Source organism: Odontesthes bonariensis, chromosome 17 (assembly GCF_027942865.1).
Source record: "Odontesthes bonariensis isolate fOdoBon6 chromosome 17, fOdoBon6.hap1, whole genome shotgun sequence".
Lineage (NCBI taxonomy): Eukaryota > Metazoa > Chordata > Actinopteri > Atheriniformes > Atherinopsidae > Odontesthes > Odontesthes bonariensis.
In genome coordinates, this window is record NC_134522.1 from 27391066 (window position 1) to 27408773 (window position 17708).

A 17708-nucleotide genomic window follows, 5' to 3' on the forward strand; every position below is an offset into this window, starting at 1 on the left:
TCTGCTTTAGTTTAGCATCTTTGGATAAGACATAAAGGCTTACAGAACCTGATTTCATGCTATTTGCTGTTTTAACAACCAGGAAACTACAACACCATGCCTGTCTACCTCCACTTCTGTTAGCTTCTATGACTTGCTGGAGCGCCACCCAGCTAGTGGTCAGGATTGGTTCCTCGTAGAACCATCTCCTTTCTGAGGCTAAGGGTGGTGATCTGCAGACTCAGAGCAGAAGTCCTCAGCCATGGTGTTGATGGCAGGTTCTGTAGCAACACTATAAAGACACCATATGAACATGCCGGTCTTGTCCCATCTTTTTGTTATGAAATAGTAAAATGTCACACTTACAACGTTGTGATGTTTTTTTTTTATGCTCTGCGGTGAATAGAATATTGGTTTATAAGATTTCGCAAATCCCTGTGCTGTTTTTATTTATATTCGACACATTGCCCCGACTGTAAAGCCTGCCTATTTATGAGTTAACCTTTCAGTGAACTTGGTGTAGCATTGAATTTCAGGGTGTTTTTACTGAGCGGTTGTGTCCTGTTTTGTAGCTCTGGGATAAAGCGGAGGCCAAGTCAAACACACTCATTCTTCTTCTGCGCTCCGACATATGTTGCCCTCCACTCCGACCTCAGAGATTATGCCCAGCAAGCTAATTGGAAGCTATTCCATCTCTTTCTTTAAATTCCGCAAAGTGCTTTTATTTTTATATTTGAGAGTTGATCCATTAAGTCTTATCTCACCATGAGGCCCAAAACCTACATGTGTACGCAGTCGATCTTAACATCTTCCATGAAAGTTATGGAGCCCGTTGATGCAGTCGGAGGACGAATCCAAACACTAGTGCTGTCCCGATCACGTGATCGGGGTCGATCAGACTCGATCGGAATCGGACATTATATTCCGATCAAGGATTGGATATATATGTATATTTTTTCTCATTTTTAAAATTTTATTTTTATCAGAACTATATTTCAAAACAAATGGGGAAAAAAAATAACCGCTTAGTATTTACTGTTATGTGCTGGTACAGAGTCAGACCGTCTCAACTCCACACAGAAAGAACGCATGCGGCATGACGGCACTTTGCTGCGTGCCGTAAAGCGAAGCAGAACAGGGCAGCAGCTTGAAGCTGGGGGCGTGAATGTCTGCGGTGTGGAGGTATTCAAAAAAAAAAAAAATCAGGGACATCCTGGATCTGTTTCTTCACTGTTCTTCATTTTTTTTTTAATGTACAGTAGATGTATTAGATCAGGACTCGGTAATGGCAGATACTCAAAATCAAATGAATCGAACGCAGGGGCAAAAAAACCTGATCGGGACATCCCTACCAAACACTTGTACTAAAGTTGAAAGAATATTTCTGTGTGAACTGATGTTTTTTTTTGTTTTTGTTTGTTTCTTCAGCTAAACAGCACATCAACACTCTGGGTCACCAGCTGCAGATGAACAAGCACTGTTTGGACACGGCCTTCAACTTTTATAAAATGGCGCTCACAAAACAGCTGACTCGTGGTCGCAAGGCCTCCCATGTCATCGCCGCCTGTATCTACATGGTCTGTCGAACCGAGGGAACACCACGTATCCTTTCTGTTGGTTTCTGTTCTTTATCAAAGTTTTGATAAGAAAGTTTCAAGTGTTTTTATGGGCTTGTAAATGTGCTCAACATTGTTGGACTCTTCAAAGTCAGCGGGTTACTTTTCGGGTTGGGCAGCCTGTCACTTCACTCATAATGTTTAATCATGTGCTCTATGTTGTTGAGAATGATACTTTAGAACAATGCCACCTTAAAGTAGATCCTTTTTTTCATGAACACAACATTTCTTTGCTTTTTGTTCAATGTGCCATTGTCTGTTTAGTCCTGACTCCCTTTGCCTCCGAGGATGATTCTGTTACGTAACTGCAGCACAGGACGGCCTGGGTAGGTTAACCGAATGAAAAAGAGGCGAGCAAGGTGTGATGCCTTCTTTCTGCATTGTTCACTGGGATTTTGTGTGTGGGTATGTTTGCACAGGCGTATCTGTTTGTGCATGTTTGGAGGGGTAAAGCAGAGGTAAAAATAGCTCAGCTCACTTCCTTTACCACAGCTGGCTGACTCTGTAATATTGTCACTAGAGAGGATCGGGACAAACGCTGAAGGACGAGAGCAGAGCGAAATGGAAACATCTGTCTAACCTGGAGTTGAATTTAATGAGCACCAACTACAAAGCAGAGCTCAGTGCTGTCTGGATGATGCATACGTTTTACACTGCAGTTTATGCCCGTGTTGTGAAATTCTCTTTTTGAATTCGTCCTCCCTACCTTCCCTCTACATTCTGCTTTGCTTTTGAGCATTAACTGCTTTCATTCAAGCCCCAGCTGTTTGTCAGGTGCAGCTGATTTAAACTTTTGGCAGCTATAAATATTTCCTTCATATTGGCTGTCTCATCATTTATTGATATAATTGCTGTTTTTTAAAAAAAGTGTCAAGGAGGTTTATTCAATCTTTGCAGCCGAGTAACTTCTCTTCTTAAAAGCTGCTGCTGCTGATGATTTCTTTCATCATACAGTTATGAGATTTCCTGAGTGATAGGTCAGTCTCATTGCCTTTCAGAATTGCTTAACAGGGAAGATAGTTTTTGCCAGTGTTCAGAAATCTACTTGAACTGAGCTCTGTGTCTCACCCACTTCTGATGGGAACGAAGGAGGAGTCTGCAGTATTGGGTTGCTGCGACCTTGTCCTGAATCGGAGCAGTTTATTCCTGTTCATGATGGCCACACTGAAAAATGAGGGCAAAACTTTTGCTGCCACTCTGATCTCTCCTAGAAAACCGTGTCTTTTTTAGATCGTTTAAGGTCATCTGTCCTCAAAGCTGCTCATGGCTTTAATATTTTACAGTGGGACGACAGAAAGTAGCTCTGTGAACAAAAACAAAAAAAATTATTGCTTTTGGTGTTGCACAGCAGTTCATAGGGGTTCCTGTTGTATTTAACATCTAATCTTAAAATCCTGACTGAGGATTGATCTGTTGCTCCTGTTTCCAGGCATTCCAGCTTGTGCATTCATGGCACTGATTCTGGGTGACAGTCGGAGTTACAGTTCATCTCAAAGTTGTTGCATAGAGTGAAGTCCCGGCAAGCTGGGATAACCATTTATTTTATGACCTAGTTCATCATGACATTGTCTTAATGTTAGGATTATCTGGAGGTGTGTGTGTGTGGGGGGAATTCTGCTTAATCTGATAAATTTGGGTGGGATCCTGGTGTTTAATTATGGCTCAGATAGAATTTGTCATGGGAAGAAATCCTTCCACGGCCAGAATGAACAGCAGGAATCATTTCAGTAAGCTAATTCTGTCCATATGGGCCGCTGTGGCTTGTGAACTTGCAAACCTGTCCTTTTTGAGATTTCTTTTGAAACTATGACAAGCAGATACTAATAAGTGTCATACTTATTTATTTAGTTTTTTTTGTTGTTTTTTTCCACCCTCTGAGGACCCAGGTGTGTTTGAGGACCTGCTGTTGTTTATTTTCCTGACTAAGAGAGTCATCTGTAATCTCCAGACGGCCTTTGCTGGGATTATCTTTTCCATTTCATCTGCGGTGCTGCTAATTCCATTGTGAGGCCTTTTTTTCAGAGGAGCCCCTCTAATCTACCCTGACAGCCTGGAGACAGGTGCACCGGTCGCCACGGAGACACTGTCACTACGGTGACCAAACGTGTCTGAGCCAGCTGAGGCAGTAGGAGGATGGGTTGTTCAGAGGCTGATGAGGCAGCAAGTTTGTGCTTTTTTGTGAGGTTAATCAGTCGATGCTCAAAAGCCATCTGCTTAAAGCTGAATCCCCCTCCGTTTTTCATTTTTGCAGGTAGGGTCGGCGGCCTTTTTCTTTAAAGGAGTGAGAATAGTGGTCATCTAAATGGTCCACATCACCTCTGCTAAACGACTTGAAGGCCACTATTCCATGATCCCTTAAAGAAGAGGTTCACCTGACCCCCCTGCAAAACTTGGGAGAAGAGCCAAAGGTGGGGAATTGACTTTAGAAAAACATTACAAGTCTTGCATAGAATTTCTAAGATTTATAGTGTGTATAGTTTTTTCCTGAAGCATCAAAATCAACAGATACTAAATCAGACTACTGACTTTTTCTACGTTTGAGCCCTGCAATGCATCATTTCCTCTCAGCTCAGTTCAAGGTCCTATTTAGCCACGTTGGTACTGCATCGAAAAGTTGCTAACTTGTGTAGGGGATTTACTTGCATTACGGTTCAAATGTGTTGCAACAACATAATTCACAAAATTACCTACTTTGCCGGGTTGACTAACCTCCTGACCAGAGGAGGCAGCAACTCGATGTCACAATGCTCCATGTGGACATTGTGCAAAACCATACGGTGACAAACATTGCTGGTATGTGCCCGTTTACACTAGTTTAAACACATGATTTATTACTTCTAATATCAGTGATTTATCAGTGAGTTTGATAGTACAGTGGTTTAGGCACCTGGCTAGATTCCAGTCTGATGCGGTGAAGCAACCTGCAGAAGCAACAGGTTGACTATTCCTGGCGCTCGCACCACAAAAAGAGACAAACTGTCACACTTTTATCTGCTCTGGCTGCTTGTTGAATGCTTTTCAAATTAAAATGGCTATTAACTGCTACCTGTCTTGCTAACTAGCTACATATTGACTACTTTTCCCTCATAGCTTAGTTGTGCTCTGACCTTGCTCGCTTGCTCAAACATGGACATGATCTCTTCTGCCTCACCAGAACCTGAGAATATCAGTTAAGACAGTACAGTTCAGGTCATTTAGGGGTTAAAAATGGCGATTAATCACAGCTAAGGAGAGAACGTTTGAGCACAAGTCTGCAGGTTCCTCTGATATTTTATTCTACGTCATGTCACGTCTGTGGACATGGAGGGGGTGGGATTTATGTCCGGTTCTTATTTTTAACATTGCTTTCAAAATAAATGTTTATTTATGAACTCGATAGGTTATCTAACCGTTCTGTTTCTCTGTGGTTGGTCTGCTCTGTTTGACCTCGACACACACGGTTCAAATCCTGACCAGTTATTTTTAACTCTGATTCCTCTTTTTTTTTTTTTTTGGTTGCCTTGACCTGTTTTTGTTCAGACATGCTGCTGGATCTCAGCGACATTTTGCAGGTGAGTTTAAAGAATTGTGGCCGAAGCCATTTATCATTTTCAGTGAGCTCTTTGGTCCGTAAAACATTTTAGAACTCAAAATGATCTATGTTTCCCTGAATGAAAATGTCATTTAGAAGATTAACCAACTGACTGTTTGTAAACTCACTTTAATTCATTCAGGAATTGTTTAAAGCATTTGTTCTGAAAGAACTTTTGAAGACCTGAAAAAGAGCTTCCTCTCACGCTGTGTCTTGATGGCAAACCCTGTTGCAGAAACCAGTAAAAAGCTCATTACCGCTAACCACGACTCCCATATAAAGCAGCTCTTCCTGACCACTCCTGCACTCAACTCTCACCCTTATAATTAAACCTGAGTCGGGCGTGTATAAATTTAGAAACCTCTCCATTTGTGTGCATATTTAATGGAAGCCAATTCAGTGAGTCAGGGGGTGTGGTGGTGGTAGTGGGACATTTCTCAGACTCACAGCTGGTCTCAGAGGCTTTTATTTTTATGCTCCCAGCTGTCCAGGAGTAGCTGGCTGCCCCTCCCCCACCAAGCACACCCTGACATTTGGAGGCTAGGAGTGGATTTGAAGTGGATTTTTGGTGGGTGGGGTTGAGGGGTTATTAATGCTGAGCATTTAGGCGGCTGCTGTGGGGTAGTTATATTCTATCATTCAGTTTTTAAAAAAAATGATGGATCCACACCCAGACCACATGGTCTTTCTTTCATTATTTGAATGTCTGGTCAGCTTTGACAGAGCCTCACAAAAGTGCTTCAGCAGGGAGGCCCTATTGATGTGAGATGGATCAATACTGACTTTAGATCAGCTGTCTTCTGCCTTATCAGGTTTCTGTGATCTGATAGCAGATGTGCCTGTTTCAGTGCACAAACAACAACATTTCAGAATCTGAACAGCTGAAATTCAGTCTTTATATGCTGATGTAAGTCATTGAGTTGGGTAGATAAGTGTTGCTCAGAATTCTCTGACATACTGGCCTTTGGTCCCCTGCTACTTGTCCATTTTATCATTAGTCCCAGCAGCTGCACATGTTAACATTCTCAGGCATGTCCCCATTGACCTTACCTACAGCATCTATGGCACCTGAGTAAAATGAGTTGCGTCCAGGTTTAGCACGACTGCTCAGATATTAGTATTTGCTGCATGTGTTCTTCTCTGCCCCCGACAAAGCTGGAGACGTCTTGCAGATTTAGAATTCCATTGTGCACTCCAGCTTGTTGAACCCGACTATCTGGAATATCTGGCAAGTCATCGTTGGAAAGTGTTTTGTACAAGGGCAGACGCTTTCAAAAAGGCTTGATGAACCATCTCTCTGTCACGTGCAAACTTTAATGAGTTAAAATCAATCAACCACAGCCAGCGGAACCAGTTGGCATATCAAATTATTACTGAGGCTGTTGAGAAGAGCAAAATGAAAGCCTTCAGTATTGTTTTTTTTTGGTTGATTTCAATGTAGAAATACTTAGAGCAGCATTTACATGAGCCGCTTTAAGAGGCACCATTGTTGAGTGTTGTCACACTTTAAACTGGCCTGTACGTAACAGTTTGTTGGCCATAATCATTAGCTAGAAGCTTTTCCAGATGATTACGACCCCACAAATGTGATCAAAAAAAATATTTGTTCTTGGAGGTGCAGCAAACTGCTTGCAGTCGACAGCAGCTGTTTGCTACAGCGGTTTAGTGGTTACTGGAGCTGCCTTCAGTCACACCAGCCGCATCATGAATCCCTTAATTGAAAGCTGCTCTCCCTGAAGCTTTGATCACAGCGTCCACCTGTTGAGCTGTGAGCTATCGAGTAACCTTGCAGTGTTTTTGATTGTAGGATGTTTTGAGTTGACCCTCGACCTGGAAAGTTTCACTTAGCACTGTGGCGGACAGGGGATTATACTCTCCTCAGGTTCTCTGGTGTGTACACGCACACACACACACACAAAAGGTTTTTCCACTGGGGAAAGGCAGTGAGAACTGAGCTTAGCCAAACTGATTAAAAAATAATGTTCACACTATTAACCACCACACCCAGGCAAAATATCTGTAATGGATCTTTGGCACAGCTACACTAAAGCGAGGCAGGAAGTGTAACGGTCGGTAACCGATGGAGGATTTTCCAGCCGCCCGCACCTTCTTTTTTCACTTTCTGGTTTTACAACATGTTTGGTTCTCTTTTTATTGATGTTGCTCTGCTCCCAATGACACAAACGTGTAGTACAATGTAAAAACGTAAATGTGTCAATTAGACACTTCATTTAAACACGCAGTGGTTTCTCTTTTTGGCAGTTAGTGAGCAGAACAAGAAAGAACAGCATGTTATCACTTTTTAAACCTGTGGAGGTAAACATGGTAGAAACGAAGACACGAAAACCACTCATCTCCACTTGATGAATGCAAAGCCAGCACTGACTCTGTGTTACTCTGTTCTCGGTCTCTATGATGCCCAGCTTGTCTGTGGGCTCTTCCTGCCGTTTGGTTCGTGGCAGGTTGTGTATTGTTGTGGTTTTGGGGAGTTTTCTGACTCAGAATGACTGCTGATGGTGGCTGGAAACGAAGTTAAATGTCCAGTCCAATATTGTTACTTTCCACGGTGCTTCTCATCACTAATCAGAAGTTTAAAAAAATAAATGAACAAACTGTTTGATTTAGTTTACTTTCAGAAAGAGGGAAATGAATGCTGTAAAAATCTTTTTAAATGATTCTTTTAAAGCATTATTTATAAGATGCAGAGATCTGTATGCACTTCTTGCCTCCTTTCATCACTAAGTTTTCAGTTTGCCTGACACACAGAGCCACATTAATGGGAAAAGCAACAGGCTGAGAGGAACTGGGATTATCTTGTAATTACAGCAACAAAACCGAATCAGTGTTCTGGAACGTGGTTCTGGAGATCTGTGATGAACTGTAGACTTAATAATAAATCTCTATAAGAGGCGATGTGACCCGTTCTGTATAAAAGCTTTAAAGCAGCTGCTGTTGAGAATAGTGGAGATGGTTTCTGCCTCAGTTTCTTCAAACCGGCTAATACGATTACCATCTTTCAAAGTTGCAACGGCACTTGTTCTCGTTCCTCCTCCACCATTGCTTCTTTTATGCATACATTTCTTGCTGGAATCCAGTTCCCAGAATAGCAGAGGGAGCATCTGTGTCCCTGATGACTCCAGTGGGGGCTGAGAGTGAGAGTCCGTCCGTCTGCTCCCAAAAGCGCCTCGCCCTCCCTCAGCCCGCGGTGGTCTGGGCAGTGTTGGTGTGAGGGAATGATGGGAGATCTGACCTGAGTTCACGACCTGATCCTTCTGCTTCAGATTACAGCCCTAAGCCCAGCAAGGTTTAACTCTGGCTTGTTACACTGTTAGTTCCTGAAGATGATGATGATAGATGTGTGGCCTTGTGGCTTTGTTATTCAGCAGCATCCATCACTACATCCTTTCAGATGGAATGGGGGTGGGCTAGGGATGTTAGAATTTACTGCAGAGCCTTCTTGAGGTGTTGTGGGGTAAAATACAATGAAACATCTGTGATGGGAGGTTCCAGAGTGATAACCCTGATGCCCCACTTGCCTTCATCCCCGCCCACGCACACTGCTTTTCCTGCTCCAAATCAGGCTTCTGGTTTGCTCCTCAGCCTAGTTTTAACTGCACAGGGGACTTCTCATCAGATCCTGTTCCAAAAGTTTCAAATAGAAATAATTCACCCCCCCCCCCATTTATAACCTTCATGGCTGCAATGTTTGAAGTTTTCAATAATGGTGTTGTCTTGTTTTTTTCCATCCTAAAGTAACTTTTCTTTCAACCTGGGGGCCTTGAAAAAACTGCCATGGATTTGACAAAATGAAAACTTTTTCGCAGGTTACACAAACAAAGCCTCCTTTCAAAAAACTGTCAAATTTACGTCGGCATCACATCAGAAACATGAGAAATGATCTTTTTGAATGATGATTTTTTTTTTTTTTAATCTGAGATCTTGTAGAACATATATTTGATTGCCGACGTGTGATGGACAGGCCGTAACTCCTGGTTTTGAAGGTTTGTCATTTCTGCTTGAAGAATGGCTGATTCTTTCAGGCATTTAGTCAGTAGTTGCCATTTAATTACCAGTAACAGCACTGATACGCAAAACTTGGCTCGAACCAAAGTGTCTGTTTTTAAAAAAAGTCGTTCGCGTTTATCAGCTCTAAAGTGTTTCTCAAACCCTTAAAAAAAAAAAAAAAAAAAGTTTAAATCCATCTTTAAAATGTTGATAAACGTAAAGTAACTTTACACTAAAGACAGTTTTTTCTGTTTTTTTTCCCCTCTCAACTCTTAAACCAAAATAACCCTTTGTCTCTTTACTGATGTGTTTAGAACAATTGCCTGTGCAGAGGTCCGTAAAGGTCACTGTTGTACAATAACAAAAAACAGCCCTCTGTTCAGATAAAGGAAGGTCACGAGGTCACCTCACCAAGCCTTGGATAAAAAAAATAACCAGAAATGACAGCAAACAGAGTTTAAATGTCACCCGTTTACGAGCCAGTCGCCGGGAGAAATGTAATTGTGGACGGCCGCTCTGTCAGACACGCAGCTACACCAGTCAGATTTACGGTTTAGATACAGGAAATCAATTTGAGTACAGTGTTGCATATTCTGATTAGAAATTAATGGAAAGAGCTGTGTTCCAGAGACCCTTCAAATCCTTCCAAATAACACCAGAGTCCAGCTTTTAATCACACATATTTAGGTGAAATGTTCCACAACCTTGGAGTCGGTTATGTAACCACGACGCTTAAACTGTCGGTGACGCAACAGCCCAATTTCATATCCACAGTCTGCTCAAAAGCACTGCATCCTGTGGAGTAAACGGTCCGATGCTCGAGCTTTACCATAATTATGTAAGTGGCTTTAATGGCTGCTGCAGTCACAACAGATTTACATAGTTGATCGAGTAAAAACTTAAATCCTGTTACAAAATTAGCAGCTGGTAGCACAAGGTTTTAACTCGGATAGACAACAGGCTTTTACTCATCTCTCGCTTTGTTTTTTCTCCTTGCTTTTGTCCACAGGTGAACGTCTATGTGTTGGGAAAAACTTTTCTCCTGCTGGCCAGAGAGCTTTGCATCAATGCTCCAGCTATAGGTACTGATCTCTACTTTACCCCCTCCCCCTTTCTAAACAACGATGCAGTTGATCTGTGGATATAGATTCCCACACCTACAAACTAAATTTAATTTGTTAGTTTTTCAGCTTTTTTGTCTTCATGTTGCTAAAAAACTACATCATAGATTCTTTAAAGTTTCTGAGACCACAAAATGAGATATTTCAGATTGATCTTGTTGTCCAACCTGTGAGGCAAAACCTCAAGAATCATTTGTAGGCAGGGAATCTTGTAGTTTACATCTACTTTTTTTTTAATCTTGATTATATCCCGCCAAGCTTGGGGACTTTACAAAGAGTTCTGCTCTTGAAACACTTGTTCACACAGGACACAATGACTTTTAGTTGCCACATGGATCCAAAAAACATCTCCTTTTCAGTGCAATGCTACGCAATACTTAAGTTGACTACAACACTAAATATTAAAGGGAAGAGTAAAACCACAAATTTTGTGTATTTCGCTGCATGTACATGACAAAAAAATCTGATCTTAATCTTAAAACTGATGGAGATTCTTTGTTCAGATGGAGTCTTGCAGGTCAAAGATCTCTTGTTTTGTTTAAATCAAGTCAAAGTCCTTGTAAGACTTAAATTTAGATTAAATGTAGTTTTAAGGTGAATTCGGAGAATAAGACCAAATATACGAAAATAAGTATCCATTCAGGCTTTGTGACGCTCATTATTCATATATCACAGAAATAAATGAATAGCATCCAAGTTTAACTGGTCTTTGCCACCTTCTGTAAGAATTGCTTGCTTAGAAAAAAAGAGGCTGCTCCTTAGGGCTCCATGACCCCTCCGAACCTGTGGCCCTCATACCCACCCATAACTGTAGGTTCCCACAAATCCGGGGTGTAGTTCAGTCGGTTGTTAACAGAGGGCGCTGCAGCCCCTCAAATCCCCACTTCTTTACCCCAGCATTGTAATGAGGTGACATCTGTGGCTTTGTTCACATTATAACCTTTGTTTTTATTATCAGGTGTATAAGCATTCTTGTACAGAACACATCCAGTCTTTCACAGCATCAAGCTGTCAACAGTTAAATTGTATTTTACAAAAGACACAACGTTTCTGAGGCCGTCCTCTGAAGTGCAAAATGACTCTTTTTCTCAAGATTTCTACTTTTTTTTGTATTTTTTTTGCATTTAGAATCATAACACTACATAAACTCTGCTCCCCGTGTAGTATTGCTGCTTGAACTATAGTAACAACATTATATGTAGACTTGCAATTACACAATTTGAAGCAGTCACTACTAGTTCCAGTTGTGGAGCTCAGCTTGATTACATAACCACAGATGGCTGTATTAATGTTGTTTCTACAGCAGCTGCAGCCCTTAAACACGGGCATCAGAGCAAATAAAGTTAAATCCGTATTTAAATAAAAAAATAACATTAAATTAAATAAGATAAAACGACAGCTCCTTCGCTTTTAAAATAGTCTCTCAAAAGAACTACGCAGGCCATTTAGTGTGACATTTTACTCAAGTGTATTTGATGCTACATTACTTTGAAGGCTGGGAGGGGAGGATGAACCTCATCCATCAGCAGTCCAGAGCAGCTTATGCGTAGAACACCAGCTCGGGGATCTGTCCTCCCTGTACTCCAGTCCCATTGGTGCTGTCAGAGGAGCACTGGAATTGAAATGTCACCTTTCCACACTGCACCTCTGTCATTCCCTCCTGGCCAAAGTAGCTCAGTTCGTTTCCGTCCAGCACGGCGCTCACTGTGTAGAACGCATCCTGCTCCACCTGAACAGGATGCTCGAACCAGACCGGAAAAGTACTGCTCGACCCGTCCGACACAAAGTTTGTCAGGTTCTGCGCCAGGATCACTCCTTGTCTCTTAAGCTCGATTTTGACGCTGTACTCGGCTTTGCCACCACTTGACCCGTACAGCCCCAAACCAGCGATAAAGATCCTCTTGTCCACTGCAAACTGAATGCTGTCGCATCGGCCGCGGTAGCGCCACTGATTGCTCCGGTAAGCGGAGGATTGGAAGCGGTGGCACCTCTGAGGGGCCAAGCCCTGCCTCGCAGTCAGAGGGAAGTCCAGGTTAGGCTTGTTAGCTGCCGTGTACCACAGGAACACATTGTGCGTCTCCTCAAGCGTTAGGATATCAGATTGTGCTGCTCCATTAGCAAACTCCTCCAGGCTCATGGTGGGAATGCGCACCAAGAACAGCGCCTTGCCCAGGACGTCTCTCCTGTTGCGAGTAGTCGGACCTAAACCTTGTCTCTTGCACTCTCCTGTGGCCCAGTTCATAACGGCCTCAAACACCACCACCTCCTTGGTGTTGAGAGTTTCCCTCCTCAAGATAATTTCCAGCGTCTGCAGGTCGATCTCGCAGAAGCCCTCGGAGCACAGCGCCAGCTCAGCCTGAGCATCAATCACCTCCCAGCAGCGCTGCGTCAGTTCAGGCTCTTCGAAGAGGCGGCTCTGGGAGAGCAGCACGCAGGCGTTCTTCGCTTCCAGGCTCGTTTCCAGGAAGGTGACGCAGGCCTTAGCCAGTGCAGGGACAATGTACTTCTTGGCAGCATACAGGGTGGCCAGCACCGTGTCTGCCTCCAGGTCGATCTCATCGCTGTACAGGTACCTGGGAGAAGAAGGGGAGCTTTAAGTGCACAGAAATATGGTTTACAAGCACCGATGAAGACAAAGATCGGCTACAGTACTGTGCCAGTTTAATATTAGAACGCAATGAACCATTTTCTCCCAGGATTCACTTTTTTTTTTTTTTTGACTATCAAATTCCCATCGCATCAAGCGGATCTGGCATTATGGAAAAAAACATTTCAGGATTTTATGAGAAGTTGACTCATTCTACTCGGTTTCCAAAAAGGACCTACAAAGAAAACATTCTGAGATGCAGTCTTATCCAGAGCTACTGAGCTGAATGACCGCAACAGCCAGTTATTTATAACTACTAGTCTGTATATGAGGAAGCAGTTGGGCTGAAGACGGGGAGAAAAAAAAAGTTTGTAGATGAACAAAGACTGCTGAGAAAACCAGCAATTACAGAGCACTGTGCTGCTGCCACTGCTCTCAGGCGCTCGCAGCATTTTGGCATTCGCCTCTGCTCAGCTTTGGATGAGTAATAATATGCTTTGAAGTGACACTGACTGCGCTTGTCATCTCTGCCTCTGGTTGACTGTGTGAGGAGCGTTGGTGAGTGGCTTACTTCAGCAGAATTAGGAAAGCAGCAGGTTCCACATCTGGGATATGGATTTCAGACTCCTCCTCCGCCAAATCGCCGTAAAACATGGCACAGAAGACCGAGCTTCCCACGGCCAGCACATACTGGGAGGGGAAAGAGGAGGAGACGGACGCATCAGAGACACATGCAACCTGAGTCACAACAACGGAGCAGGTCGACTTCTGTGCACTGGTGCAGGGACTTGGACAACTTCCAAGCAAACATATTTAAACATTCAAAGCACAGACCATGACACAGTTCAGATGCAGAGCATTTCATAGTTTTGCCAGGAGGTCCTTACCTTATGTGCTGGAACCCTTTTTGCTTCCCCCAAAGGCCCAACAATGAAGTGGACATCGGCCATCAGTTCATTGTTAAACATCAAGGCGTTCCTAAGAGAAGCAGGTTCCACAAATAAGCCTCAAGGGTTGTATAACATCAAACCCTCCCACACTCCTCCGCCTACAGGCTGCTGCTGCTGCAGGAGTGCAGCACTAAATGACTACAACTTGGTCTTTTTTTTTAGTTTTTAATTTGGTCCACATGGATGTTGGGCAATTGTGATGTATAGCAAGTACACAGTGATAATGAAAAATGTCTGTTTGTTATCTAAAACTTATTAAGATGTAGTCAGATAGAACTGGTGCTGGATACAACTTGTTATTGTTGAACTATAAGTAGTAATGGTAATAATGTAGCCAAAACCAGGTCCAAAGAAGGCTAATATAAACGACTGATGCCCACTAGTGACAGTGGAGCCTTTATTGCACGTCCCGTGTTTCTGCCTTTTTAAAACGGCGATAGAAAGTGACCATAATGTCCTGTGTTCACGTGATGATAACTTTGGTTACTCCACGTACGCCTATTCAGGACATGCACGTCAGCTTTCCAGCCGACTGTTGGAGAATATTCGAGGCAAAGTGTGTTGGGGTTACCTCTCTCTGAGTGTCGGGTGGCTGCATTGCCAGCTGGGTGGGTCTACATTGTTGTTGTTGATGTTTTGCTGGGTGGTCGGTGTGGTCGCCGCGCTGCTGCCGCCGCTGCCCGCCAGGCACACCTGCACCTCCTTGGTCTTCTCGGTGTCCGCTACCGTGGTGCCGTTGGCCAGGTTGGTGTTGTTGGTGTTGGCGGCGGGATACAACTCCGCAGCCATCTTCTCCTTCTGCTGCTGCTGCTGCTTCTTCTTCGTGCTCGACAGGGACAGAGTCAGGATCTCATAACATACCGGCAGCCTGCCCGGGAGCTTACCGACCTTCTTTGACTTTTTCAGTGTTTCTGGAAGCAGTAATAGATAAGTCAAACACCTCATGATCCGGCCATGATGGAGCAATCTACAGTCTGCCGTTGGCATCGGCACAAACGGCTGAGCTTCTTCGCGTCGATTCCCGGTGTGCTGGGTCACTTTAGGGGTCGAACCGAGCTAACTAAAAGCGCGTTTCTTCAGTTGAGAATTTGGGGACTTATTTTTGCGTAGAACCCGACCCCTACAACGCCGCTTTAAAACGGCATCGACAGCGAAGTTTACGCCGCAACATCTAAATATCCGTCCAAGCCCGTCGGAGTCCGTTTCCTCCTCCGCTTCCAACTTCGACCACAACCACTCTGGCCTCTCTCTTTTTTTCCTGGTGGTCAGCTCATCCTCACTTGGCGCAGAAAGCGTCGTTTGTTTTCCCTTTTTTTTTTCTAGCGAGTAAGTAATCCGGAGAGTCGCAGCTGATATTCAAGTCCTTCCTCTTTTTCCCCCCACCCCGCCTCTGCGTTAATCCTCACAGATATTTCTTCCTCTTTTTTCGGAACTGTTAGTCGACCGGGACCAAGTCGGCTATAATGTTACGCCACATCCACACACATCCGAGGTAAATAGTCGTTTGTCGTGAGTTCTTGAGGTCTGCTCTATTTTTACAGCGTTTTTTTTTTTTTTCTCGTCTCGATCTCCTCGGACGCCCCAGGATTCGCTGAGGACCAATCAGACTCGGGCAACGCGTAACGTCAGAAGGGCTGAAGCCCCTCCCTCGCTGTTCTGCAGAATGCGTCACTGTACTGAATCCTCCTCTTCTGCCTCAGTGATCAGAACAAGCATGGGCGGAGCAAGAGGCAATCGGCCCCGGTGCACACAAGTAAAAGACCCCCCCCCCCCACACACACGCACTCCCTTTAATACGTGTACGCACACAATTCTCTCCAATATGTGTGTTGTGTTGTTTTGTGTTCCCTTTTCTTTGCTTGAAGTCTCTTTGGGTTACTTTTAGTCACTTTATGATCATTTTATCCCTTTGAGTTTGTTTTATGTCTCTGTGGAGAATTGCCATTTATCTCTTTATAGTTGTTTCATTACTGAGCTTCAGTTACTTTCCGACAAAACAGCCGTGTGGAACCGTGCCCTTTTGGATGGTAATACCGCCATATATAAACAAACGAACAAGTAAATGAAGAAATTTATGGTCAAGTGAATTGATTAATAATAAAGGAGTAAAGGAATAAGTCTATGTGCAAATATAAAGAGAAACAAAACAAGTTGACGTGGAAAGACAAAACGGTGATTCTTATTTTTACATTTCTAAATACGAACATCTAACAAGACGATCAGTCAAAAACAACTCCAGTGCCGAGGACAGTAAGGCGGTGCGACAACACCTCAATGTAAAGGAAAGCATCAAATTTAACAATCAATACACATGGTCACTAACTTCATTCTGTGACCCAAAGAGTCAACAAACAAAGCCTAAATGTACAACTCAGCAAAATCTGCGTTTTCTTTTTTTTTTTTAATCTTTTCTGCTGTTAAGAACAGTAGCCATTTTAGGGTCCCTAAAGTGTCCCTACTTCTGTAGAGAACACATTAAACATGACTTTCTTTGTGAATATGGTTTCTGATGTTCACATAAAATGCTATCAAGTTTTGGATATTTGGCCGCTCAAGTCACACATACCCACACCAGTGGCGGCTGCTGACTTTTAAAACAGGGGAAGCCCATATTACGCATTCAGGGTTGTAGTGACTAGTGCCATCCCAAAGCAGAAGATGGCAAAGTTAAAAAGAATTAGTTATAACATAGCTGTGTCTAGTATGACAAGTATGCCCAGCAAATACACAGAAAGAAGGTATAGACTTTGAAAATTCACACAGCAAGGCCAAAATCAAGTATGATGGAATCTAAGGCCTGTAAATGGCTGGATCTGTGGCTGGATCAGAATCTGTGGAGCATTTTTCCCTGTCATAATGAATACTTAGAGTTTGATGGTGGTGGTAAGTATTCTTAAAAAAGGTAACATTTGTGAATGGGCAGCATGAATTCTGAAAAGAAACTACTAAAAGTATTACAGCACTTTCACAGACAACCAGTCTCTTTCGTATCCGCTTTGGGACTGAAGTTCCAGCGTGCTTCTCCCCGCTTAAAAATTCGGCTGCCACAACATCTCTCATGATGGACAAACACTGACTCCAATCATCACGACACAGCCCCTCATATTGACACGTCTAATCTACCCCCAGAGATGCTGAGCAGCCTCGGAAGTGACGAGTTTTTGTCGATTTAGCCAATGATGACCTAGAATTGTAGAAAAAAACTTGACTCTCCCGCCCCCTCCTGAAGCCGGGCAGCCCTCGGCTCGGAAGCCTGGCTGTTAGTGGCGGCTTCATAACATGATTTCCTCAGTGAACGGCGGCGATTTCAGAACAAATCACTTCATTAAGCTACAGGACAACATGTTGTAGTTATGAAAGTAAATGCAGTATTGGGCATATCTTGTGTTTTGTGAATAACTGTTTTATCGTCAATTTAACATTGAAGATGTAGTAATTTCGCCAGAGAATGGGAGAGGCTGTCCGGCTTCCCGTGTTGTCTCTGAATAGCCACGGCTGACCCACACCCATCATAACGCAGCTTAAACCAGAATGTATTCCAGTTGGGGTTTTTGATGAAACGGCTCAGTTATCCTACATGATCAGATTCATGCTATTCACAGGACCCTGCTCCTCAATTTGATAGAAAGGAGCAAGTTCATATTCCCTCTCTGGGGGTGGTCAGTCATTTTTTGGGAATGAGGATGGGTTGAAGTGTGTGTGTGTGAAGGGTAAACTTCAGACAGCCCCCCCCCCCCCGCCTGCTTTTGACATTAGACACCGAAGTAAAACTTTGAGCAGCGATGGCCAGCACTGCAGGCGTATCATTACGGGGATGCAGAGAGAGGAGGGATCGGCTTCGATCTTATTACCAGCTGGCTCCACCAGATTTCCACTGGA

General features: G+C 43.5%; 2 protein-coding genes across 2 annotated transcripts in view; one reads left to right on the forward strand and one right to left on the reverse strand.

Annotated features, from left to right (window-relative positions):
* brf1a (BRF1 general transcription factor IIIB subunit a) overlaps nt 1–17708 on the forward strand; it is a 121090-nt gene that overhangs the window by 12053 nt on the left and 91329 nt on the right. Inside the window, exons 4-6 of the mRNA XM_075447706.1 lie at nt 1408–1581; nt 5115–5146; nt 10181–10253. Of these exons, the coding sequence (XP_075303821.1) occupies nt 1408–1581; nt 5115–5146; nt 10181–10253 (279 nt within the window). The remainder of the gene's footprint in view (nt 1–1407; nt 1582–5114; nt 5147–10180; nt 10254–17708) is intronic.
* LOC142366239 (BTB/POZ domain-containing protein 6-B-like) lies at nt 11203–15389 on the reverse strand. The gene is made up of 4 exons (XM_075448068.1): nt 14401–15389; nt 13767–13857; nt 13451–13569; nt 11203–12865 (listed from the first exon to the last, which is right to left on the reverse strand). Exons 1-4 carry the CDS (start codon nt 14814–14816, stop codon nt 11833–11835), a joined length of 1659 nt encoding a protein of 552 aa, XP_075304183.1. The 5' UTR covers nt 14817–15389; the 3' UTR covers nt 11203–11832.

Bases quoted from the DNA above. Each gene is read 5' to 3' on its own strand.
- LOC142366239 (XM_075448068.1), bottom strand. From the start codon at position 14,816: ATGCCAACGGCAGACTGTAGATTGCTCCATCATGGCCGGATCATGAGG. The intron at 13,570-13,766 runs GTAAGGACCTCC...TTCCCCTCCCAG, and splicing joins AAAGGGTTCCAGCACATAAG to TATGTGCTGGCCGTGGGAAG. The intron at 12,866-13,450 runs GTAAGCCACTCA...TTCTTCTCCCAG, and splicing joins GCTTTCCTAATTCTGCTGAA to GTACCTGTACAGCGATGAGA.